Source organism: Lytechinus variegatus, chromosome 17 (assembly GCF_018143015.1).
Source record: "Lytechinus variegatus isolate NC3 chromosome 17, Lvar_3.0, whole genome shotgun sequence".
NCBI lineage: Eukaryota > Metazoa > Echinodermata > Echinoidea > Temnopleuroida > Toxopneustidae > Lytechinus > Lytechinus variegatus.
This window is the reverse complement of record NC_054756.1, coordinates 16,849,866-16,877,602: the sequence shown is the minus strand read 5'-3', so window position 1 is coordinate 16,877,602 and position 27,737 is coordinate 16,849,866. Positions and strand designations below refer to the sequence as shown.

The 27,737-nt window shown below is 35.7% G+C and overlaps 1 protein-coding gene across 7 annotated transcripts; it reads right to left on the bottom strand.

Moving 5' to 3' along the window:
• Positions 1–779: 779 nt before the first annotated feature.
• Positions 780–26,802, bottom strand: LOC121430692. Of its 7 annotated transcripts, none has more exons than XM_041628037.1 (6): positions 26,392–26,802; positions 19,807–20,187; positions 7,143–7,342; positions 6,641–6,703; positions 4,079–4,441; positions 780–2,342 (listed from the first exon to the last, which is right to left on the bottom strand). In XM_041628037.1, exons 2-6 carry the CDS (start codon positions 20,070–20,072, stop codon positions 2,194–2,196), a joined length of 1,041 nt encoding a protein of 346 aa, XP_041483971.1. In that variant the 5' UTR covers positions 20,073–20,187; positions 26,392–26,802; the 3' UTR covers positions 780–2,193. The 7 variants fall into 7 exon arrangements, with proteins under 7 accessions (XP_041483971.1, XP_041483970.1, XP_041483973.1 ...); XM_041628036.1 differs by lacking the exon at positions 26,392–26,802 and adding an exon at positions 21,496–21,725; XM_041628039.1 differs by lacking the exon at positions 26,392–26,802 and adding an exon at positions 21,496–21,724 and having other exon boundaries at positions 6,641–6,700.
• Positions 26,803–27,737: the final 935 nt, after the last annotated feature.

The following is a 27,737-nucleotide window of genomic DNA, read 5'->3' as shown; positions in this document are numbered from 1 at the left end:
TTCCCTGCAATATCCAATATACTATAGAATCAATCTTCCAATTGGATCCGCTGTTGTATTGAGAGACCAAACATTACAATTTACATCATTGTTACAGTGCAAGAATGCCCTTAACACCGCACTTTCGCGCATCTTACATGTGCAAAAACGGCCATAGCATCATGCACAAATTGGGGCGTTTCTGCACCGCTGAGGTGAGCAAAAATGTTTGGCTCAGGGCATTCTTACACTGACACAACAACGTGTGACTGGATGTTTATTTTTTTTATAAAAAGCCTTGTCAACAGACGAGTTTGGACATTACATTTGCAGTAAAAGGTCACTTGAGACAATCCACCCCTCCTACAATGTACATTGTGGCATATTCATGAATATGAAGATGTTAGCAAAATTTGATGGTTTGTTCTCAAAAGCTTATATTCAAAATTAACTTTTTATACATTTTAGCTTAAAGTGCAGATTCAAATATATATGTTTCAGTATTGATATACTCAAAACTGGAAAGGGTAGTATTTAAGAGCATGTACTCAAAATAAAAAAAGACCTTTATTGACATGTACTCAAAAGGGAAAAGGGTGGGTGTTTTCCAAGCTCTTAGTTTGCAAATATCTGTTTTTGACATTTTTAAAGTAAACATACTTTTCAAATTGCAAAAAATAGGGGTATTTGGCAAAAAGTGTATCTGGAATGAAAAAAAGGGGTGTTGCTCAGGCCAAATTGTAATATTTACGTGCAAAACAGGACAGTATATAATAAACCAACAAGCTTTGAGGAACAAATTCTGACCGGCGCGTTCGAGAGATTGCATGATCTGTGACATTACAGAATAGTAAATTTTCCTTATTGGGTGTTTTGTTTCATCAGCATTGCTAGAATATCTTTGGTCACGTGTTGCTATTTGAACAAATACAGGATTTAACCCATGTAGGATATAATGGTAAATATTGCTGAAAATGTATAAGAAACACATCTAACAGTAATACATGTACATGTAGGGATACATTCCTGGGTAACAGAACAAACTCTTTCAATACCCTAGACCAAATTATGTATGAATCCTTGTTAGATCATAATTTGTCCTTGCATTTTGCATTGGTTAATATCACCATTTACAATTTGTGCCATTATAAGCAATAGACCAAAATTCTCCAGAACTTCTAAGTGTAATATCACATTTCCTTGCACAAGGATATCTATATTTTATGTGGAAAGTATGACAAGTATCAGTTCCAGATCGATTTTCAATTTATGCTTTAAACTGGATCTGAATTTTAATCAACCAATTCATTCAGTGACCATCATTAATCACTGATATAACAGATACATGTATAGCGCCTGGGTCAAAAAGGACTTAAAAAATATCATTACTTTGCAATTATGATAACTACCATTTAGTAACAGGGCTCAACAGCCAATCAGAATCAAGGACCATGGTATTTACCATCATAGTAACATCACCATGAATGTAAATCTCTATAAAACCAACTCATAACGTTGATAAAGTATATAACAGATACATGTATAGCGCCTGGGTCAAAAAGGACTTAAAAAATATCATTACTTTGCAATTATGATAACTACCATTTAGTAACAGGGCTCAACAGCCAATCAGAATCAAGGACCATGGTATTTACCATCATAGTAACATCACCATGAATGTAAATCTCTATAAAACCAACTCATAACGTTGATAAAGTCTCGTAATTAGATATTCAGCAATTCAGTATAATGTTAGTACAGAGTGAACACTCAACATTTTTAAACAGATCAATTCAACATTAGACTGACTCTTCACCTGCATAAACCAATTCTCATTTGAGTTGAAGAAGATGTGTACATTCCCATAAAAACAAAATCACTTCTGTACTAGCTCTTTCCAGTCCTCAATAAATTCTGGTATTAGCTACATTAGTTGTTCAGATATGACCAATTTCCCTGACAATCTCTCTCAGTACATCGGTCACGGTTTAAGCTCAATTACGCACTCTGATAACTATCCTGAGGAAACAAATGCCAAAAGTTTCACGATCTCTGCTGCGTTTCAATCTTTCCAACCTCACAGTTTGCTCATACGAGTGTCGCAGTCTGCTAAACATGACTTCATCTCCTAGCTTTTTGTCAAACCACCATTATCTAGCAACCTCTGCAGTCCATTTTCTTTATTTTATTGGCTGATGCAATCGCAAAGTATTCTCATCCCGAGTCTTGTTTGGCTTTTTTCTTGGCCTTCTTAGTCCTTTCGTATCGTATTGTATCACTTTCAAGTGAGGTAAGCTCTGCAAGTCTTTGGGTAAAGTCAGGGGTGGCCCCCGCTACAGGATCATGAAACTGGTACTGGCTCTCTGTTAAAATGAAATAAAATAATAATAGAAATTCAACACTGATTCCCTCTTGGTGGAACTAGGGTTTGGGGCAAGTGGAGCAGCTGCAGGAATGCACTGTGTCTACCTTCCATTTTTGAATATGAAATCCTTATTGACGGAGTGCATTAGGTAGCTGATAAATCAACTTTCAATTTTTCAAAAAAAGAATAACATTTCAAAAAAGATTCTATTTCAAAAAAGAATCTATTACCACAATATTTTGTTGGATGACATTCAGATGTAATTCACAATAAGCCTTTATCAAAGCTTTAGGAAGGCTTTAAGGGTATGCATGCATTGAAAAGAGATCACCAATAAATTATTCTGAAATATAACTAAGTAGACCTTCTACAAATCACTGCAACTTACAGCAGCTACAGGAAGCTTCTAAAATAGAATAAAAGCATTTTATTATGCAATGAGCAAGGTGCATTGCTATGTCCATGCATAAATCATATTTGTATTAAGGAGAACTTGAAGAACCCTACTTGGAAATTCCCATGTAAAACAGCTTACAAACTGAATTGGTCAGTAAGTTGGATAATCGCCCTTGTCAAACTATTTTCTTTTCAGACCAGGGGCCCGCGGCCGCTTCATAAACAGTTCCAACTATGGTAACTTTGCCATTATTGCAATTCCCAGAGTGACATGGCTCAGCAGCCAGTCACTATCAACGTTTCCATAGAAAAATGGTAAAGTTACAATGGTTACAAGTCTGTTTAAAACAGTTAAAGGGGAATCCAGCCTTGGACATAAAATGTTGTGTCGTGAAGGGGAAAAATAAATTAAACGGAATGGTGAAAGTTTGAAAAAAATTGGACAAGAAATAAGAAAGTTATAGCTGCTTTTAAATTCAGATCACTAATACTATGTAGATTTCAAATTGGCAACTCAGTAAGTAAATTATGACAAGGGGCAAGGACAACTTTCTCATAGGTCATGTACTTTATTATCAGGGATTTGTGGTTTTCTCTTAAGTACCCATTCCCTTGGGGCAGTAATCTAAATATAACCCAGGTAGTATATTGTTTTACGTCCTCATGAAAGAAAAATATAATTTGAAATAAAACTTTTGGGAAAAATGACATTTTAGCCAAAATATGTATTGGAGTACATGGAGGAATAGTCCTTGCATTACATCACTATGACATCCCATATGCGGCCAATTTGAAGTCTCCATGGGTATAAGGATTACCAATATTTACAACTTTTAAAAATTCATAACTTTCTTGATGTTTGTCCAATATTGTTCAAACTTTCACCTATCAACTTGTCTGATTTTTCTTTTCCTTATAAAAACATTTTTTTATTTGGGTTGGATTCCCCTTTAAGACTATGTTCGCATCGATTCTGCAGATTTATATTATCAAAGGACTAACTCTGTTTTGGAGACTTTGAATCAGACTTGTTTGAGGCAAGGTTCGAACCTCGGTCAACAGAACAGAGTAAACTCGTAATTGCGCATTGTCTTACCACTCACGCCACACCAGTGGAGCTGACCAAACATTGGATTTTACGCAATGCGGTTGTCCATGAATATTCATGAGGCAGAATCTGACTAATACTGAGTCTGCAAAATCAACATTCATTTAGTCTTAACCGTTTGAAACAGGCCCTTGATTGAGGAAAGCATCTGTCTCTCCCTCGCCTTCCAGTCAGATCTCTCTGGTCCCAAGAGATATGGACCACAGACTGATTCACCTTTTAATACTTACGTTTGTATCTATCACTCTGCCCTGCCAAGAAAGATGCCCTCGTTCTCGTCTTCATGTTGCTCATTCTTCCCTGACCTCCCATGGTGCTTCCATTGAGCCCTCCGCTACTTTCCCTGTTCCCGAAACCAATGCTCTGACCCCGTAGCGCCCCTGGAACCCCGGAGGTGGACATCGATGCGGGGGGCCCCGAGTTTGTGATGGATAACGAAGCCATGGGATCAACGGGAGGTGGGGCGTGGCCGTGGCGGTAGGCAGTGAGATGAACGTTGGGTTGGTCTCTCATGAAGGAGTTCTTCGACGTGGGGCGGAACCCATTCCTCCTGAGGTTGTTCAGATCGAATTGTGGTCCACTTTCACTAACCACTGCAAGAGTAAAGGAGGCGTATTATCAGCAAATCATATGAAGAAAATAGCCTTTTTAAAAGAAAATTTGAGTACAAGTAGGTGACCAAAGAAAAGGGATACATGTATACTAGTCTAAATCTAAACAACCAACACACTGAAAATCAAAATCAAAAGTAGAGTTTCCAAAATTTGAATTCTTGGATTTTTGTTTGTACATGTATCGTTTCACTGTACATGGCACATAAAAATATATCAATCGGATGAGCTCATGTCATATCCGCAACTTTATCTTTTCCATTTACACATTTTCTTTTCATCCTTGTGCATTAACAACAAAAATATTTATCAATTGTAACAAATAATGCAATGCTAATTTATGTAGAAAGAGAGGGATCCAAAGTCCCATGTTAACCCAGCAAGTAAATGTAATTAACAATTGATTTTCAATAGTAACTGGTGCATATTGGTCAATGTCATCAATCGTACAAACATATGACTTATGATCATCGGTTAAGATTTTTGTTACCGGCCACTAGTTGTTCTTTGTTGTGTCATTATATCTTCCTATAAAATGAAAAAATTTTATGCATCATCATCAGCTCCACCAATGAAACATGCAATTCGCATAAATGCATGAAAGGTGTACTGGTAATTAATGCATTAATTAAACAATCTTCAACAGATTCATGTCCTGAATTAGTCTGCAGACTGTGCAGACCCAACTCAAATCATGAATCAAGAGGTGGATCTTGAGACAAGTCTAGCAAATGCTACCTGTCACACCGCAATGCAGAACTCCATTCAGCCACCGTAGTCTTAAAGCTTCAGACCACTTTGTGTTTCAACAATCTGAGGAACTTTGTGGAAGAGCACTCATAGATTCATTACCATTCTAATTAGTTACCAAATGTACTAGTAAACAAAGAGTCTTCAAGAAGGTATCAAATTCATTAGTAAACCAGGAATAGCAAAACACCCTTGAAGAATAGAAAGGAAATATTGATATTATGTCTCCATCCAAGGAAAGCAATCACACTGATAGCATTAGCCATGGGACTATACATTAAAAATTGATTATTATATTGAGTAGGAACACACAACCGAAGGAAATCAACAACCACAAACAGCATTGGAAAAGTCACTTTACAACATCATTGGGATTTTGAAGATCAAAGAAGATTATTTTCCTATAAATGATGCATGTAAATTGTTGGTTTTTATTTTTTTTTACTATGAACTTTAAACCTGCTATAAAGGTGACAGATCACAAGAGAAAAAAAAGTACAAAGGACAGCAACAAATTGTAAAACAATTTTTAAAAACCCTACAAAGTGCTAGTCTAAGAAGTTAAAACTACAGATTAGATTACAATAACATTTATGTATATTATCATGAGCGAAATTTAATTGGTTGAAAATGGATTAAAAACAAAAAGAAAACTTGTATGACACCTTTAATATCTGTTGTCACTGAAAGATCATAGTTTGCCATTAATATTAACTTCTCAACACATCAGCAAAACATACAGTAGGTCGATTGGTACATGTATCACTGGTCAACATTTGTCAGATTTAACTTTATTAAAGGGGAAGTTCACCCTATAAAAGTTTGTTGTAAAATTAGCAGAAGAAAGTGGTGAAAGATTGAGGAAAATCGATGAAAGGTTAAGAAATTTATTAGAATTTTAAGTTTTGGATTGACGTCAAACAAGCATTTGCCCCATGTTATACGTATGTACATGGATATAAAATGTATAAATTTCAAATTAAGTGATGTCTCATATTTGTTTTCGTTTAAGGAACGGGTGCAAAATGATATGTTTATTGATAAATTACAATAAAAAATATTTTCATTTTTTGAGAAAATCACATTTCATTATTTTTTTCACCATACGATAATCATAAGTAGCCATGAGCACTGCTCGCATACGGCGTTAAAGAGCATGAAATTAAAACTAATAATTTCTTTTATTCTTTAAAGGATTTTTCTCAAAGTAACCTTCGGCAGTATTTTCAATAATTTTTGAGATATTTTTAAAAATAAACTTTTTGTCAGGGTGAACTTCCCCTTTAAACACCCTTCATAGTCAATTTCTGTACCCCATGACACTGCCACTATTAAACACTACAAACTGCATCTTAATATTATAGCAATGTTCAAACTCTAACATCTAATTTTAAGGGGAAAATAAGGTTGAACTCTTTTTAGACTTAATACCTTCATTGTTAAATTTTTCTGGGTAATAAGACAGAAGGCTTTCTCTTCTATACCTCAGGGCTACTGGGATAAGATCAATTTCCATGAATGCAAAAGGAGGTAAAAATTGATAAAATAAGTGGTAAATGTTATTTTGCATTAAAGTTCATCTATGAAAACTCAACATTGATTTCAAAAACAAATATCCCTTTTTCAAATAAATGCAACTTTAGAGAAGCATCTGGCTTCTAAATAGCAGTTAGCATTCCACACAAAGGAAAAACAAATTGCTGGAGTATTGCTGCACTCATTTTAATGTACCGGTAGCTACCCTTTGGATGAAAAGTTTATTGGAATCACAGAATATAAAGGTACATGTAATGTATGTAACTAGGCATTAAGAAAAATGTAAGAGGAAGATACTTTTTTTTAGTTTGCAAAGCTAACTTTCACATTGCAACATTTGCAAACATTCATGGCTCAAAGTTACCCCCCCCCACCAAACTTGAAATCAAGGACTCACCTCTTGAATCTAACCTAGGAGGCGGGGGCTGCTCGGTGTTGATCCTCTTCTCTCGTTCCCTCTCAAGCTTCCTCTCAAAATGCTTGAGATCCTCGCTGGACATCTGACGGCCGAGGTCCGAGCTCTGACCGCTAGAGCTGACCACCGGTGAGTTGCCTTGCACTCCATCTTGGTTGGAGAAATTTGTGGAGTTACTAGAGCTGGTGGAAAAATAATACATATAAATTTTTTTGTAAACAAAATGAAATCTTTGAGGAATGAATAATCGCGCACTGAATCAAGGAGGGTGGTCAGGGGTCTGTTTCATATTAGTGTTGCAAGTGTTATGGTAACTTTGCAATCATGCCAACTGTCATGGCAACGGCACTCAGCAGCCAATCACAATCAAGGTTCCCAAGGCAATTGACATAAACAGCAAAGATATGTTATAGTTAGTTAGCCTTTATGAAATGGGGAGTAGATCTGACAATTTGCCAAGCATCAAATTAAGAAGACATTCTCTACTTGTTACTTGGATTGAATGACATTCTAAATATAGTGTAAAAACTTATTTGCATCCATGTGGAATATATAATACATGTAATTGCACAAGAGATAATTAATTTTATTTGTAAAAGGGTGAAAAATAATGATAAACAATCCCAACAAGAATTCAAAAATATTTTTTCTGAAACCTTATACTTATAATATACACAGAATTAAAACTAAAATTTCGAAAAATATTTTAGAATATATCAATTGAAAACAGTCCATAAACACACAAAATTCAAAGTCCAACGTTTTTATATAGAAAAAAATCATAAACTTGTGGCAACATAAAAATATTCAGGAATTCAACTCTTCCACAAATCAAACAAAAATGAAAAAAAAACTGTTTGTAAACAATTTTTTTTTAAATCATTAAATTTCACAAAAACCAGCAGAATTGAAAGCAATATTGAAATTAAAATCATATCAAACTGAAAACAAAAAGTACTCAATACATGTACAAATACAAAGTTTCAACTCAGAAAGAAATAATAAAATAATTATCAATGTAATGCCATAATGAAGCTCAGGTTTTTCTCTTTTTTTACATTTACAGGATAAAAATTTGATTAAGTTGAGCAATGCAAGCATGGAGTGGTACTGACTGAAATCATGCCATTCTTGAATAGAATAAGACAATATGAAGATGTTCAAGAAACAAAATATTAGAGAATATATTAATTGCAAACACAGGCGGTTTGATAAATGAGTACATTTTGTTTTTCAAAATTGAAATAAAATCTTTCATAGGGCTTTCCGGGGGGGGGGGGGGGTATTATTTTGAGGCCTTTAAAGGAGGTAGGGTAATGAGGCATTAATTCATACTTCAATTTCAGGGGCTTTCTTTTCACTGACAACGCATAGTTAATAAGTAAAATACAGGGGTCTTTTTCCCGCTTCTTCTGTTCATTCAAAATTTCTTTAATTTTTTTATAGTAAAATAAACAAACAAAAAAAATTTATAAGGGACCCTATCACCACTCAAGTTAATTTTTTTGTAACTTGTAACTTTAGGCTAAAGCCCCATGCATGCCTCCCAAAGGATGATTATTCCACAAATTCTGTAGGTCTGAGTGCAGCGTGTAAATCTTGTATTACAAACCTCCGGTTTCCCTTGGTCCATCTTTTATCTTTACTGAGGGACTCCCTGTACTGGTTGTCAAGAACATCCAGATACCATTTCTGATTTAGAATTGGAAGTTTAAGGCTCATGGCTGCTAGCGGACTCGGCATCCTTCCGACAAGCCCATCGACATGCATGCACAGAATTGAAGAGGAATGCTTCCCGACTCATGAAAGACCGTCACTCCAGAATGGTCTTGCAGTTGGAAGGATTTTGGAGAGTCAAACTGTCAAGTTCCAGTAGGAAATTAGAAGTTTAATTCCTTCTATAAATACTTGTTGGCTAGATTCCTTCCTTTTTGATTATAGCAAAATGAACAAGAATGCACAGAAATAAAGAGAGCAATTCGATTCCTGAACTTGTAACTTCAGAATAGTCCTGAATTCAGAAAGAATTTGGCAGGTAAAGGTTCTAGGAGGGAGTTTAGGACTTGATGGCAAAATTCATTCCTTTCATAAGATGAGCAAGAGAATCATCAATCAGACTTCTAAAATAAAATGGGGATTCAGTGAAAACAAATAAAAATCTGACATAAAACTTTGTCCGTTTCCATTGAAATCCTACATTTCTTGTTGACCCTCCAAACTCTTCAAAGTGAATTCACACCTACATGTAATATCCTTCAAAGATGTTTCTTAGCAAGTTTTTAATCAACCTCACAGGAACATGCTGATTGAATGCCACTTTTGCAACAAACCCACAGTCCGTCTTTCGAAGGATCTTTCACAGGTTCTTTCAAGCTTCTAGAATATCCGGACAAATTTACAAGAAAGGCAGTGGATTCCTAATGCTACTGATTCAACTCTATATGCAGCAATATTCAGTTTTGTTGAAGTATTTGATCTTCAGCAGTGGTATTTGGTCTAGATGTTCTTGAGCTGGAGGGAGGCTAACTTTGCATTCAATCGCCCAATCATGCCAATGGAAGCATCTTAAATTAATAAGTGAAGTTCAATATGGGCCTTTATACATGGCAAATCAGCTTTTAGATTCACAAGGCAATTTTGGTCTATTACTGAACAATTTTCTATTTACTGTGGACCATGGTAAAATGGCAACGGCTATAGCTGTTCTATTTAATGACGGCTGGTAATGAATCAGAAAGGTGCATTCGATATCCGATGAGATAAATTACTGTACAATATTCCCAATATGAGATAGCATTCTTGTTTATTAGAAAGCATCCAAGTTTCAACAAAATGCAATCAATCTCTGTATCAATGCCTAGAATGTACCGTAACTGCTCCAATCACTAAGGACATACTACATGTACAACTTCAGTACAACTGATCATCTCTTTCTAGGCATGAAACAGGTTTCAGAACGAGAAAATCATGATATCGTACATCCATTAGAAATACACCCATCTGCACTCTCACTCGCTAGCTCTATCCATGTAGATGATAATCCTGTGTTATGTCAGAAATAGACAGGCTTCCATTCACAATGGTCTTGATCAATAAACAGACAACGGTGTTTTGCTAACGGAGAAAGAAACAGTGTTACAGACACACCAACACTGTATCCAAGTATTCAGGAAGCAGCTGAAATGTGCGAGGAAACAAACAACATCGCTCATGTGATGCCAGCCGCTCATATCCCTGACATATCACAAGATGGTCTGCTAATGAGTTGCTCATCGCACCATCCTTGGAAACATACACTCCTTTGCTCTCAAACTCTGTGTCCTTGATTATGTTGTTTGCTCCCTTACCCCAACCCTCTGGCCTTTTTCCAGCTTCCGTCCTCCTCTGCAGCATTCGTATCAATAGATTATTCTCTTTCCGCGCCACTTGTCTGGTAAGGGAAGCCACTGATATGCTTTTCAATTATTCATGCTACACAGATCTCCAAATAGGAAAGGCATACAAACGGATGGAAGGATGTACTGACAATTGATGAAGAGATAGATCATGAATATTCATTAGCTTCATTGGCAACATGTGGTAACCAAAGGTGGACTGTTCCATTCGGCCAATAGGGGTGGATGGTCAAGCTCTTTACCCAAATTGAGTTTACATACAACATGTTGGTTGACTTGGCTATTTTGTTTTTGTTTTTTTTACTCTTGTTTTTTTTATTAAGAATAATTTATATAAAGGATATAACATATGTAACCAATCAACACAAAATTGCAAATAAATCAAGAGAATTACCACAGGGGAGAGTGGGGGTACATGTAAATAAGGCCACCAGTTAGTTTTTTAGCTTACTGCTCGAGAATGGTAGGGTCAAATGGATTACTGTTTTTGTAGTATTTGAGACAGTTCCATCGCACAGATTTCAAGCATAGAGAATAGTCTGCAGGCACAGACCCCGATTGAAACTGTGATCAACAAGTGGGTCTCCACTCAAAGACTAGCATATACAAAATTTGCAGTTTCAATTGAGAGGGCCTTCAGTACACAAGGCATGAGTAGGCTGCACATTCAGACCCTTAACTCTAGTGAAGGGTTTGCACAGCAGACTACATGTACATAGAGAAAGTCTCACAACCCAGAGCACATGACCAGGAGCACAATGAACTCAGCACCTCAAAATCAAAACTATGAAAGTAAGGTTGCATTGCCACTTAAAGGACAAGTCCACCCCAACAAAAACTTGATTATAATAAAAAGAGAAAAATTCAACAAGCATAACACTGAAAATTTTATCAAAATCGGATGTAAAATAAAAAGTTATGGCATTTCAAAGTTTCGCTTATTTTCAACAAAATAGTTATATGAACGAGCCAGTTACATCCAAATGAGAGAGTTGATGACATCACTCACTCACTATTTCTTTTGTATTTTATTATATGAAATATGAAATATTTTGATTTTCTCATCATTGTCATGTGAAATGAAGTTTCATTCCTCCCTGAACACGTTAGAATTCCATTATTTTAACATTTTGTGCTTCAGGCAAGGAGGTCCTAATCGTCAAATTCGTAAAAATTGAAATATTGTATAATTCAAACAATAAAAAACAAAAGAAATAGTGAGTGAGTGACATCATCAACTCTCTCATTTGGATGTAACTGGCTCGTTCATATAACTATTTTGTTGAAAATTAGCGAAACTTTGAAATGTCATAACTTTCTTATTTTACATCCGATTTTGATGAAATTTTCAGCATTGTGCTTGTCTGATTTTTCTCTGTTGATTCAAATCAACCTTTTTCTGAGGTGGACTTGACCTTTAAGAGAGACAAGTACTGTACCTACCCAGTAATGTGTATTAACTTTTATCTTAGTACTTTACTTGTTTAAAGGATTATTGTTCATGCCATAACTGTAGTAAATTTCACGAAAAATAAATAACAAAGTTATTGAATTGAATGTTTATCAATATTTTGTGAACAGTTATGAACATCGTCATGAATATTCATGAGGTGGGCTGATGATGCCACATCGTCACTTTCCTTTTATTTATGTTATTACATGTTATTGAATTGAAAATTTGTCAATATTTTGTGAAAACAGTTATGCACATAGTCATGAATATTCACTAGGTGGGCTGATGATGCCACATCGTCACTTTCCTTTTATTTATGTTATTACATGAAATCATAACTGTTTCATTTTTGCATACATGTGTATTAAGTCACTATTTAAGTGATGTGTCTCCATTATGATGGAATAAGATGCAGCAATAAATAATAAATGCACTTAATCAGTTGACAATCCAATCACTTTTAGTTCTTGGTAGAAAAAATTTGAATACCTAATTTCATATAATAAAATACAAAAGAACAATAGGGGATATTACATAATCAGCCCACCTAATGAATATTTTTTTTTGTCCTCATCAGAGGTATTTATTACATTAAAATCAATAATCAGACACATACAATAAATACAATTACTTTCATACTTCACGATCTTTTGATTTCATTATACGTTTTTTCTGATATTTTTTTTATATTGTTACTCTTTTACATTGAAATCAATAACCACCTAATGAATATAAAGACATGCCTAGAACTGTTTCACCAGAATAATGCAAATCTTTAAAATCTGTTTAACAATTTTGATCGAATTTTCAGCATTTTGCTCTGTGAATTTACCGTATACATGTACATTCGTAATTCCAAAGCTTCGTTATTCCGAAGGTTCGTTATTCTGAAGGTTCGCATTTCTGAAGGTTCATAATTCCGAAGTTTCGTAAGTTCGAAAATGAAATGAAGTTCGTAATTCCGAAGGTTCGTTAGTTCGAAAACAAAGTGAGGTTCGTAATTCTGAAGGTTCGTTAATCCAAAAACAAATGAGGTTTGTTAGTCCAAAAACTTAATGATTAACAAACCTTATTCCGTTTTCGGACTAACGAACCTTCGGAACAACAAACTTTATTTCATTTTCGGATTAAGGAACCTTCGGAACAACGAACCTTATTTTGTTTTCGGACTAACCAACCTTCGGAACATCCAACCTTATTTTGTTTTCGGATTATCGAGCCTTTGGAATAACGCCACAAATGTTCAGATTGACGAAACCTTTTACGTTTTCGGATTAACGAACATCGAAGTATAGGCAATTTACGTGTTTCGGAATTACGAACCTTCGCAATTACAAAGTGTAACCGAATTTACTCTACATGTATATAAATATCTCCAGCCTGGACCATCCTTAAAGGACAAGTCCACCCCAACAAAATTGGATTTGAATAAAAAAAGAAAAATCCAACAAGCATAACACTGAAAATTTCATCAAAATCAGATGTTAGATAAGAAAGTTATGACATTTTAAAGTTTTGCTTAATTTTACAAAACAGTTATATGCATATATCCAAGTGGGTATGCAAATGAGGAGACCAATGATGTCATCCACTCACTATTTCTTTTGTATTTAGGTATATTAAATAAGGAATAACAATTATTCCTTGAACAAGTGGAATGGGCTATATGATGTTTGTCCGTATAAATAATATTGTATAATTTAAACATTAAAAACAAAAGAAATAGTGAGTGACATCATCAACGGTCTCATTTAAAACTTAAAAAATGTCATAACTTGCGTATTTTATATCTGATTTTGATCAAAATTTCAGCATTTTGCTAGTTTGATTTTTCTATATTCATTCAAATCAAAATTTTTCTGGGATAGACTTGAGGAAATTGTATATTGATGAGAAGTGAGCCAATTATCACATCCTTAGTCCTCACAGCCCAATCCAGACATGTACCAGCAGTGCACCATCTCCCTCTTGCACAAAAATTGTATCTATGGTAACTTATCAACTTTTAAAGCCCATTTTCAATTTTGGCAAACCCATTTTGAGTGAATATCACTACTAAATTCATACGAAAGTGTATTCAATACACCAAGATTAGAGTTAGAATGGATGAATTATGTTCTGTTTCATCAAGGAGTAACCGACTCCTTGGTTTCATTTGATAAATTTTGATATTCTACATGAGCCATGATTTTGAACCGGTGCCCATAGAATCAACATGGAATTCTAAAAAGAACTGACAGTTTGCTATATATAAAAAGTTGAGTTTATCTGAACTGAATTCTAAACATTTCGATCAATTTTCATCTGATGCACAGGCCATGTACAGTGTAGGCCTGTAGTACAGTACTTAATATGCATATAGCAGGAGAAAGGGATTAACACTTTTTGTAAGAGGCATCCACTATAATAGACTCAACATGATCTACTTCAAGGCTTAAGACCACTTAAACATAATAAAGATGAGATAAGAGGATTTAACTTGAAGGGCTCAAAGGGCTTCTATCTTGTCAATCAATCAACTGAAGAGCCAAAATACATGTATACAGTAATGAGTATGTGCCAAGAACCTCTACATTTCCTTGATGTAGTAAAATGCAGCTCTGAGACTGGTATTCTAACATGCAAAAACAAATCACGAAGTCTCATTTGAATACAAAAATATTTTTACTTGGGACGTACAAGTCATATTGTTGTTGAGCCTACACATGTAGGCCTACTGTGTACATATACATTAGGCAATTAAGACCTCTGGCTTGGATATATTCCTATTCCTCCACTAGTCAGCATACTATAAAATGATGCATCTAATGATATAAGTTCATGAATAAACATTTAATAGGAACAAAAAGCTGCTCGCGTACAGATTTCTAAAGCAATATCATCCATTACCATTTCTTGTTGTTATGTTAATTTTATACTTGATTGGATTCTTTCTTAAGGTACAGTACATGTGTCTCTCAATTTTAAGCTTTATAAAAAAAAACCTTGAGAAGGTAAACTTTTAGATAAAAGTGATTGGCATGCATTATACAATAAATCATATTACTTCCTACATGTTCTAACAGCATGTTCATTAATTACAAACCAAGAACACACTTACCCAATGGTTAGAGCTGGCATACCAGTAACCACCCGACGGCCTCCCTCCATGGTGTAGTATACCTTGTGGGGCGAGTTACCCGCGCTGAGGGTATCCCGGTGACGATAGGTCATACGAAACATGATACAGGGTCAGGAGGGTACTACTAGCCAAGTTCAAACAGTATCACCCAACAGGTAAACACAGGGTTGATAAGACCATGGATGCAGAGTACCGACAACAATCTCAGTGCTGTCTGGACACAGTGTTAGAGTCTCCTATTATGTTGGCAATCAAAGTTTGAGGTGTGTGGATTGCCCTGACTGATCATGGGGCATGTTTGTAGTAAAATGCCAGGTTTTTATGATTAAAATATGTTTAGCAATCAAACATTGTAGGTTCACTCCTGACAGTACTACCTACAGTGTATGGCATCTTCATGATGAAAGTCATTTCTTACTTTATGAATATCTACAAAGTCAAAGATGGGCAGAAAAGTTGACCCAGCTCACCTCACCAATAACATGGTCAATTTTTCTTTGAGGAAGTTCTCAACCATAGCACAATATGCTGCTCCATGAAGATACTCAGAAAAAATGCAAAGACAGCTACTAGGATAGCATGCATGGGTACACCGGCTGCATTTACACCAATCGATCCCGCATTATAAATACATCCAGATCAAGGTGTACAAATTCAAAGTGTTTGGTTTTGAATTCTAAGGTGAAAAGTACACTAGCGAAGATAATCTCTGATCAAAGAATTCTGAATGATGATGATGATGATGCTAATTGTGGGTCACTTCATCCAAGCCACAACTTTGTCTCGAAAAAAATTGTCCAACTGTGCTTCAAGGTCTGATGTAGGGGTAGAAGTTGTATGCTGTCAAGTCATTCCAGCGATCAATGCTATATTGCACTTGCAGGGATATGAATATTGCACTATCATAACATGAAGGCAAGCAGAAAGTCAATCGATGCTTTATTTGTAGAAATACATCAACAAACTTGACTCCAATCATGAAAAGGCAGCAAGATGTCAATTTCGTCAAATAAAATGTGACATATTGCACACTATTAAGGGATGAATATGTCGGTACATTGAACATGTACGAGTCATTCGCTGTCTTCTTTCATGAATTATACACAACTTTACATGCGATGACCCATGTAGATCCTGTATGCTTCAGCAAATTTGTCTGCTGTTTGCTATCAATGCGTGAAGATAGGATTATGTGCGATAAGAATGAGCTTAAGAAGCAGAACAATCGTTTGATCATATTCAATCAACCAGCGCCAGATGGTGAATGACTTCTGTGTGCTACGATACCAAAGCAAAGATGTACAGTAATCCAAAAACAGCAGTCCTCACAGGCCTTGCAGACATATCAATGTCAAGTCTGCATTCTCCAAGCCACCTGATGCCACTTCTTCCAAAAAACTAAGCATGTCTAGGGTTTTCATGCTCTTAGGTTTCAACTCTCGTGACCTAATACAGTCGCCTCACTACATTCCCTGCTCATACGTACCACGCCACAGGCAAAGACCGGTACCCCTTCCCATGTTATGTACAGAGTTTAACGGCCTATTATTCTATTAACCCTCTATTCCTTCTAGCTCTCCCTATACCTATTGTCTATCAATGGACGAGATTCAACTCAAGGGGGCAAACTCTGCCCCCCTGGGTCATGCCTTGGTGGGCACTTACAAAGGATCATGGGCTTTTCTATTGGTGATGGGTTGTCAAACTCTTGAATCCCAATTCTTCTAATGAACACACCTCAAATCCATTTGTTAGCATGTTAATAGTACATGTATTGCATTCTGAACAAAGTACAAAAAATCTTTTTTGTGTGTTTTTGTCAGTGTTACTTTTGCTCCCTCTATTGATGGTGGGCTATGCAAATTCAAGAACAAAATTAGGCCTTACTTCATCTCTGATTGTTAATCAATTTCAGCTTTGCTGACTATTTCCAAAACTCTTCAGAGCTACCAATGAATATTATTCATAGAGAAATCAAACTAGCCTAACAATGAAAATTTCATCGAATTCGGATGTACATGTATAAAAACAAAAGTTATTAATTTGCACATTGAGGAATGGCATCATATACTTTATCATTTCTGCATGCAAATACAAAAAAAAAAAAAAATATAGAATTTTATTTCTTCCAAAAAATAATAATAATGATGATGTCATGCATGATGATAACAATAACAAATAATGTCAACTTTCCTTATTTTTTCTCTTCAGTGTATTTGTACAAGCACCTGTTGGCTGTAAAAGCTACATATATGTAGCTATCACTGGTCTCAATAATTCATTTGAATTATTCTCATAACATTATTACAGACACTGCATATAGATCATTACGTACATGTAAGACAAGTGCTTCAGAAAACTTGCATATATAAAATCAATAAAATTGGATACAAAATGGGAAGGCCTCAGGAAACATCTTAAATGCTATCTACAATTGTGTGGAGAAAATAAACCTAAAAAAAAGTTTTGTTGATTGTATCACTTTAAGCAGGAGGAATCTTTTAAATTAGTCCATGTTGGAACGTTTCACAGAAGTGTGAATCTATTTGCATAGCTCACAGAAATATCACCTGCTGTAAGTACTTGTATTGTAAAGACCTAACGAAACTAAAGATAATGAATATCAGGGGAATGACAACAAATTTTTATTATTTTAGATATGAATGATGATGCCTGATGATATTCTTAATACTGTCCTTGAAAAAGACATTGATTTGTTTAAAAATGTGACAAATTAATCTATTGAAAGGCAACTGCTACATGCAAAACTAAATCAACAATCTGTTATTTATGGCTATTTCCACCCACTTATCACTCTGATTTTCCTCTGCACCTGCTGTTACAATATCCGAAGGATGCCACAAAAAGAGATAATTTTACACTGTCTCCTTGGAGAAGAAGTGTTTTCATTAGCCGTGCGCATCCAAGCAGCCTTGCCATTAGAATTGGCAGTACCTAGAGAGCTTGGGTGTACATGTTGGGTGAATGATCTGCACATAGCCACACGGAAATCTCCTCAAAAATGGCCAAAGCAAGGAAATTGATGAATGAAAATGAATGGATGGATGAATGAATGGATGGATGGATGAATTTTATGAATGAAATATCAGTGATTGCACTGGTATAAAAATCGACTCCATCTTCACTGTAGTTCAAACTTGTTTTCAGTAACTTTGAAATTGATTACATAATAAATCCTGCTTTTGTAATGCTACGAATTCGAGATAATAATACGGATAATACACTTTGTCCTTTTACAGTCACACATACAGGTATGATTGCATTTCTAACCTACATGTTACTTGTATGTCAATGACATTTCATGTATAATAGAGGCCGTTCTCACTATGCTTTTTAAAACTAGCTTACTGGAAACCGATTAAGGAAACCAGTTTTCAAAATCACTTCACATAAAGCGATCTTGTTGCTATGGAAATGCTTTCTCATAAAATTCGAAACCGCAGCGTAGGCATTCTACTTTTGCCGTGTGGAATAGCACTCTCACAATGTGCGAAGATCGCTTTCCGAAGAACGGATGTGTCCTCACTTACGCTACCAGTTTAATGAGGCAAAGCAATCTTGAAAATTACATCGCGAGGTGGTTTTCTGAACCGGTTTGGAAGATCGCTTCCAAGACCGCTTTGACCATTCTCACTACGCGTTAAACTAGTTTCCAGTAAACTAGTTTTAGGAACGTAGTGAGAATGGTGTCATAGATGCAATGTACATGTACTAGCAATTTGTATTTCTACAACCAATTTGTTAATGAAGCATACATGTAGGTTTTACGAAGAATATTTCTGCATGATTTTTTCCATTGAAGAGTTCATGATAAGGAAAATACTCATTAAACCAAAATTCAGTAAAGTATCCCTTACTTTGTCAGGGCTTAAGTAGAGCAGTTGGAGCAAGGAATTGCAAATGAAATTCAAACATTTGGTAAAGCTTAATGATATTGAATATCTATGCATACATGCGTATGTTGGACTCAGAGTTTCTGTCTCTATGAAGACAGCATTGAGTCTCCTATTCTGATGGGCCATCTCTAATTTCTTAGAGACAGAAATCATTGTATGCATTTAAATACAATATGCACATTAAAGAGCGCTCACAGCAGTGGAGCGAGCTAAGGTTGATTCTGTAAATGCATTCCGTGTGACGGTGTAAGAAGGGCCATCTGCACCAGCCCGAGTTTTCAAATTAGCGCGCTATTTCTGATCAGAATTCTCCAGATCTGAACAATCTTGAGATTATTTGTAATGGAGACACAATTATCGCGCTAGTTCGTAGGATTAATCTCGAGATTGCAATCCCACGTCAATTTGGATTATTTGCAAAATAGCATGCTATTTTATGAATTATCCTGCTAGTTTGCAGGTGCAGATGCACTCAGGATTATTTATTCACTGTGTCCGACCATAAAGCATCGATGCCTCGCTCGAGCAGAAATCGCACTTCTTGCGAGGGTGGAGACGGGTTTCTTGAATCGCGATATTAATCACGAAGGCCGATTGGGCTAAAATCTTGAGACTGAGCAAACTCAGGCTGGTGCAGCACTGCACAGTGACCCTTGCATCCATGGATGTCATGTGTATATATACAACGTATGCCTCGGCCAAGTTCAAATTATTTGCCATACTGCCTAGGGTAAATTTATCACAACCGGGATGAACTTACTTGTTACAGTTGTACTCTGCACTTTTGGACGAGGCCACGATCGGTAAAACAGTCGCACTCCTCTCCAGCTTCGGGTTCTCAATCTGAGCCTTGGTACGACGATCCCGAGCACCGATAGACGAGTAGTTGCGGGTGATCCTAATATTGCTCTCCCCAACAGTCACCACGTAACCCTTGAAAGCCCCACGGGTGACAACACTACTACCACTGTTGCCGGAGTGGTGCCGGAGGTTGGTGTGGTGCCTGCCGCTCATGGTTGCCACCATGGTGTAGAGATGACTGCAACAAGTGGCACCTAGTCAAAACTGCGGTTGCAATTCGGGCGATACAGCACTGAAGCGATACAGCACTGAAGCGACTCAAACCATCATTGATCAATATCTATAGGATATTAGAAAACAACCTACATTGGATTGCCACACTGAACATATTGATTTCTATAGGAAAAAAAAATAACCAACTGGTAAATTCAGTCTGTACAAAAATAAACACAATGAGCACTTTTTCCAAAAGAAAATTTTCCCAAGACAAAGAACATTCCAATGACAATGTCATTTACACAAGAATTGTGCTATTTTAGTGTATACGCTGTGAACAACACCCTTCCATGACAATTCCAAGCTGAAAATAAGTTCAATTATTTCTAAATCCAAAGATCTCAAGTATAAATCAATATTGACATCTGAGATGCAACTGATATTCAGCACATATACATGTACATGTACATGTATGTGCTGCATCAACAGATGGGAATAAGATATGACAAAACATTTCTACTGAATACTCCACTCATTCAGTCACATTTGTAAACACTAATATCACAATTGTGATATTGTGAGAACAAAGTTCCAATAGAACAGATCAAAAATCAATTCTGATATTGCACATGAATCAAAGTGCAAATTGAAGCCACTTGAATGAGTTAATACAATAAATTTGGCTTTTCGAACTGGTATCTAGACTAGATCTGGAGTCTCCATAAATCATTATTTCCATTTTGCCATTTACAAAAATAAATGAAAATCTATCAGCTACGACTACTTGTATTAAGAGTTTCTACTTCTTCTGGTCATTGTAAATAATGAAATAATGGGGGATTTTTTTTTTTTTGGGGGGGGGGTTGATTTTGTTTTTACTTTTGTCTGGGGCTACTTACCAGCCCAAATTTTCTATCTAATGCAATTTACATTGGACCCTGTCTAAATTTCAGGGATGGGGAGGGGGATTGTATTTTTCCAGGGCCTTTGTCTTTGGGGTGGAGCATTTGAGGGGTATTTTTGCTAATCAGTATACCGGTTTGTTTTCCCTTGAGTGAAATGTGCATGATTATGAAAAATTTTGCAACCATGCGCCACAACAGCAGTAAGCAAGGAAATATCTGATTTATATGAAAAACATCCATGCTCAGGACTATATTTTTGGGAAAAATATTGGAGACATTAGTGATACAGGCATGTTCAATAACGGACCCATTGAAGCTTTCAGTTCAGAATCTCCAGGGTGAGAGATGAGAATTTTCATATTTTCTTAAATTCACTTTTTTATTGATTCACTGTATTAAAAGCAGTCACTTTAAATGTACATTATGTAAGTTCGAAAATTAATATTTTTAACATTTGGCCAATAAGTAATTGATGAATACAATATCTTTAAACATCTTCTAAATAGTACTTCCTACTCGGTACTTACTCGGGTTGGTGACCTACTGTATGTCGTTAATATTGTATACTGTACTCTATAAGCACCCTCACATACCATGCTAACGGTTAGGCCATACCACTGCAAATGATTACAGATCTCAAATCTTGCCTCTCTTTGGAATGGGAACAAACAGAGAACTAATTCGCAAATCAACACGGGGAAGTATCTATTCTTGAGCCGCTCTCATTGTGTACCTACTGACCAGTTAAGCTGAACGGCTTCCATTCAAACAAAAAACACCTTCAAAGACAACATGTGGTTAAATAAAAGGAGCTGGAATCATCCATGAATGGACATTATCATGCATGAGAGACAGGTACTGAATAGATGAATGAAGCCATAAAAGGGAACTTGGAGGGGGGCACAAAAGCCCACAAAGCTACCTAAACAACAAGTGGTTAGCTGGTGTTGTATAGGACATATTGATTTTGATGCACTGGAGTCAACTGAAGGTTTGTTTTATCAAAAGATTCACAAAGCAAGGTTGCTTCTCTCAGACATTAACCAATATCATGAGTTAATTGACCCCTCAATTAGTGATTTCATGACCCCTTCTATTCGGCACATTTTTTTTTCAGAATACAAAGGGTTTTTTTTTAGTCTGTGCTGGGATTCTACCTAATGCACTAGCCAGGTCACACCAGCATTCCCTCATTTTCTTTAACCCCTTGCACCCCTAGGTTCTTCCCTATTCCTGTTATGATCATATCATTGTAAATACAAGTCCATCAACTGCCACTTTCTATTTACAGTCCCATGACCAATTCATCTTCAAGATTCTATTTTGTATCCCGTTCTCTCTCTCTGCTCCAATTTCACCCCCACATTCCCAACTCCCATACATATAAAGAACATCCAGAGATCCTACATGTATCTTTTAATACGCTCTCTCTTTAATACATGCCAACTTTTTAAATAACAAATCATGTACTGAAACACAGAAAATCTTATTTGTGGCAATCACACAACGAAAGAAAAAAAATCTTACTAAATCTGATAAAACCTTCATGGTTTATGGGAGGTATGCTACCAGTACATGTATATTGTTTCCTCTCCATGAAAGAAACAACAATGAGTCCAAACCATTGTGTATTCATGCAATCTATCTATTGATTATATCTTATTAATAGCAGGGTCTGACCTTGGGCTTGTCTTTTTTTTCAGTACTTGACAGACTTGTCAAAATTCATTTTGATTTCTAACATTCTTATACAGTCCAGCACTGTCCCCATGGTTTGCAACAATATCATGATTCAATTTTAGGGGGGAGGGGGTTAGTTGCGTGTAATTTGTTATTGATAGCTTGTCTTGAAATATACCTTTTGAAATTAATGTACAGAAAAAAATGAGCCAAAACATTTGTAATTTATAAATGTTGAACAAAATTGTTTTGAGAGGAAAGGTACTTGTTTTGCTACTTGTCAGATATGATCTAGGCCTATAAAGACTAGCACTCCTCTCAAGAATGTTGCATTATGGTTTTGAGTATTTGAGGACTTGAGGATAAAAGAATGCTAAGTTAAAGGGGTGGTCAAGGCTGAAAGAATTTATAGCTTAATAAATAGAGAAGAATTCACTGGGCAAAATGCTGAAAATTTCCTCCAAATCGGACAACTAATAGCAAATTTATTGAATTTTAAAGTTTAGTAATATTTTGTAAAAACAATCGTCATGAATATTCATACGGTGGGCTGATGATGTCACGTCTCCACTTGTACTTTTGTATTTTATTATATGAAATTAGGTTTATTCAAATTTTTTCCTCCAAGAACTAGAAAGATTGGATTGACAACTGATTTAGTGCATTAGATATTTATTGCTGCAACTTATTTCATTATAAGGGAGACATATTATTCACACAAGTATGAAATCATGAAAAAAATGTAATAACACAAGAAAACGGAAAGTGGAGATGTGACATCATCAGCTCGCCTAATGAATATTCATGATGACTGTTTTCACAAAATATTGCTAAAGTTTAAAACTTCAATAACTTTATTATTTGTTATCTGATTTTGATGAAATTTTCAGCGTTTTGCTCAGTGAATTCTACTCTGTGTATTAAATTATAAATATTTTCAGCCTGGACCACCCCTTTGATATTGTCTTTTATTTTATTATCTTGTCATAGTGCAGGTTCTAGACCTGAAAATGAATCTCTACCATTCTCTACAGAAGTGAATCTAAAGGGAGGGTACAAAATACCAAACAGATCACCAGGGGGCTTGTACATGTAGAAAGATAACAATCAAATGCAACTGAACTTTCAACCAATTAGAATGATGCATTTTGTACAAGAGTCAGTAGCATTGTAAAAACAACTCTTGCAGCAAATGGGGTCCTGATCTACTACAGATAGTGTATAACAATGTTGTTTTGCATTGGGAGATGCCAATTTAGCATGTCAAAAGGGAGTACTAAAAAACGAAAAAGGAAATTCATAAAAGTACATTTTATACTGATGTGCTATTACGTACATACATGTACTGTACAAGTAAAGTAAACCAACATTAAAACAGTCTGTCTTTTCAAAGTTGAAGTGCAGCGCATAGTCCACCCCAACAAAAAGCTGATTTGAATCAAAAGAGAAGACCCAAACAAGCATAACACTAAAAATTTCATCAAAATTGGATGTGACATACGTGTATGACATAAAGTTTTGCCTAATTTCACAATATATGCATGCACATCCTGGTCGTATTCAAATGAGCGGATTAATGACATCACTAACTCACTATTTCTTTTGTATTTTATTATACAAAATATGAAATGATTTTATTTTCTCCTCATCGTCGAGTGAAATAAGGTTTTATTCTTCCCTGAACATGAGGAATTCGTAATGCTTTTGTGGTTTAGTCAAGTTGGGCAATATCGTAAAATCTGTACAAAAATGAAATATTGTATTCAAAGTTTCAAACAATAAAAAGCAAAAGAACTAGTGAGAGAGGGTCATCACTGACTGTCTCATTTGCATGTCACTGAGTTGTGCATAAAGTGCATATCTACTTTTTGAAAAATAAGAGAAACTTTGAATAAAAGCCACTGAACCAGGTTGGCCAGTTAGGTAAATACCTTTCAAACAATCAACAGTTTGTGATAATCTGCCTTTCACAATCTCAAACAAATTGCCTTTGAAATTAAAGCAATGCAGATCCATTTATATATCACAAATTTATACCCCAAAATATGGAAAATTAATCATAAGCGTAATAACATTCAGACATCCAAATGGTATGCGCCTTGAAACCCAAGAAAACAACAACAATGAGACTACAAGTTTTGACATCAATAGTTAGCAAACAAAATCAACAAATATCATAATATACAAACAAATAAATTTGAACAAACTAAAAAAAATTCAAGAGTAACCAAGAAAAAAAATAACTCACAAGAAATGAACAGGAAACACTGAGTGGTAACAGCAAAAAGCTGCAAAGTCAACTGGGCTCTTTCACAAAAAAGGTTTAATGAATCACTAATTGCCAGTAATCCTAAACAAATCAGAATCATTAAACAATTCTAATTGATCATAAACCTTTGCGCTCCAGTGCTGTTAACAACACATATGAATTTGATAGAACTTATTTATTACAACAACAGGTGCATGCATGATTTACCCAGGATGTGTCCTGCGATGTTCAAAGAAACTGGTCCACGTCAAATCAGGTTCAATGATATCGGGTTGACTACCAAAACCTAATTTCTCTTCATTAGAAGAGGAATAAAATGGGAAGGAATCTTTCAAATCACACACTTTTTCCCATACACAGTAAAAGTCAAAGTGAAAAAAACAATCAGGGAGGGAGTGAATCACTCTTACTACTGGAAAGATGCAATGGGCAACTTGGTGAGCTTGAGCAACTATTCTTGGCCATGACGTGAGTTTTATACTAGCAAGTAAGGACATAGATGCAGTTGAATCCCCACCCCCTCACCAACTTACATTATTTAGTAAAAAAGACCTAATGAACTGGAAGCTAATAATAATTAATCAGCAAAACAATTTCCTTTTCTTGGGAGCTGTTACAAAGTGTGACTTAAAGTTGAACTTCTTATAGACTATAGTTTTCCAATAATGTAGACCTAGTGTCAATAATATAGACCTAGAGAAGAGCTTTAATCAACACTGTAAAAATCACTCACTGGCTGATAATTATTCTGTAATGTGTGATTTGAGAGAAGTTCTGATCATTTTTTTTTTCAATATTGGATGATAAATCAATTCAAATAGATTTTGTTGACTTCTCAGTTCTCTCATCACAGTATGTTCTTAATTTTTTCTTTTATATAACCTTTTTTAAAAGTCTTTTCACTGCTTTTAGGCTTTACAATTGTGGCGATGTCTTGTTTGAAAGGAGAAAACTAGTAAGAAAATCAGACAGATCACGACTGAAGGTTTTGAAGAATAAAGGGAAAGGAACAGGGCAGTTGGGGCCGTTTAAAAATGACATCAATGAAGATTGGGCTTTAGCCCTCACATAAAAAGTTAAGCTACATGTTGGCTAGATCTTAATTTAACTTTGTGAACAGACATGCTCATTGTCGAATCATTGCCAATTAAAGTGTTAAGTTATGAATATGATGCAGCTGCTGCCTGCATGCTGCACTGCAGTTAATGACTTTCTCAACTCAAAGAGTCTAACATAAGTTGCATTGCAATGACAGAAACATTTATGGTTTTGAAACACTTTATTACACAGTTTATTAATATTACTTTTAAAAATTTGACTCAATTTTTTTTGGCATAAAAATAGAACAGCTTCAATCAAGTTCAATATGCACTGTAGTGTAGGGCCCACATGCACATTTCGCCACCACCCCCAACCCCCAGTCCTGCCTGGTCCCAAGACCCAGGACATACATGCAGGTCAAGGTCTTACTTACTGGTTTGCGCCTTTTGTTGGTTAAAATGCAGCCGTTTTCTTCGTTGAGCAGCAAGGATGAGGTGCGATGCAGAAGAAGCAACGCCCAATGGCAATGCCGTGCTGCGATTGCTAGGCCAATGCCGTGGAGGTGTCCCAGATGCCAACGGACCGTTCCCCGAACTGTAGGGGTTGGTGTCCGTGACCGGGTGGACAGTGAGCGTGACCACACTTGGAGTTGCGACAGCAGAATCCCAAGCTGTTTGGTCAGATGATTGCTGGGAATCTTTTGATAAAGCAAAATTAGTCGATGACCACCAATCTCCTTGCATTATTATTCAATCGAGAGCACAGTTTAGATGAAGAACAACAGTAAACGAGCAGACGACACCATCAATTAATTGACAGCGTTTCCAATTTTAGATTTCTAGGCAAGGACTTGCTATTTGGATTAGCGCGCCCTCTAGCGTTTAATGCAGGAAAGTACAGTAGACCGAAAATCAGTTTAAAGGGACGCTCCGGGCTAAAAATAAAGTAAAATTCACAGAGAAATGCTGAAACATTCATCAAAATTGGATAAAAAATTTATTCAATTTTAAATTTTAACAATATTTTGTGAAAACGGTCATATGTACGTTGTCATGATGCATTAGGTAGGCTGATGATGTCACATCCCCTCTTTCATTTTTCTTATGTTTTTACATGAAATCATAATTGTTTAATTTGTTCATACATGTGTAAATGATCTTCCTCCATCATGACGAAATAAGATGTAGATAGATATCTAATGCACTTAATTAGTTTTCAATTCAATTGCTTTAGTTAATGGTAGAATTTCGTTTAATAAAGTCATAATTTCATATAGTAAGATAAAAAAAGAAGAAGAAAAGGAGCAAGTGGGGATATGACATCATCAGCCCACATAATGAATATTAATGAAACATGCCTGATCTGTTTCATCGAAATAATGCAAATCTTTAAGATTCAATAACTTGTTACCCGATTTTGATCATATTTTCAGCATTTTGCTTTGTGAATTTTACTCTAATTATTGTGATGTAAATATCTTCAGCATGAAGTGTCCCTTTAATTTCGGTCAGGGCTAAAAAAATACATAAAAAAACCCTCCTCTGAAACAGCGGATTTCCATTTTAGCAGAAAATGTACCAGTCCTCTGATAATGCCCCCTTTCCTAATAACCCATAAAGATTTTGGCTTACGATATAAGTGATAGAATAAAATGAAGAAACGTCCAATTAAGACCAATTAAACAGTGCCTGTCTAGTTATAGACTAGCTTAAAGGACAAGTCCACCCCAACAAAAACTTGATTTGAATAAAAAGAGCCTTCAACAAGCATAACACTGGA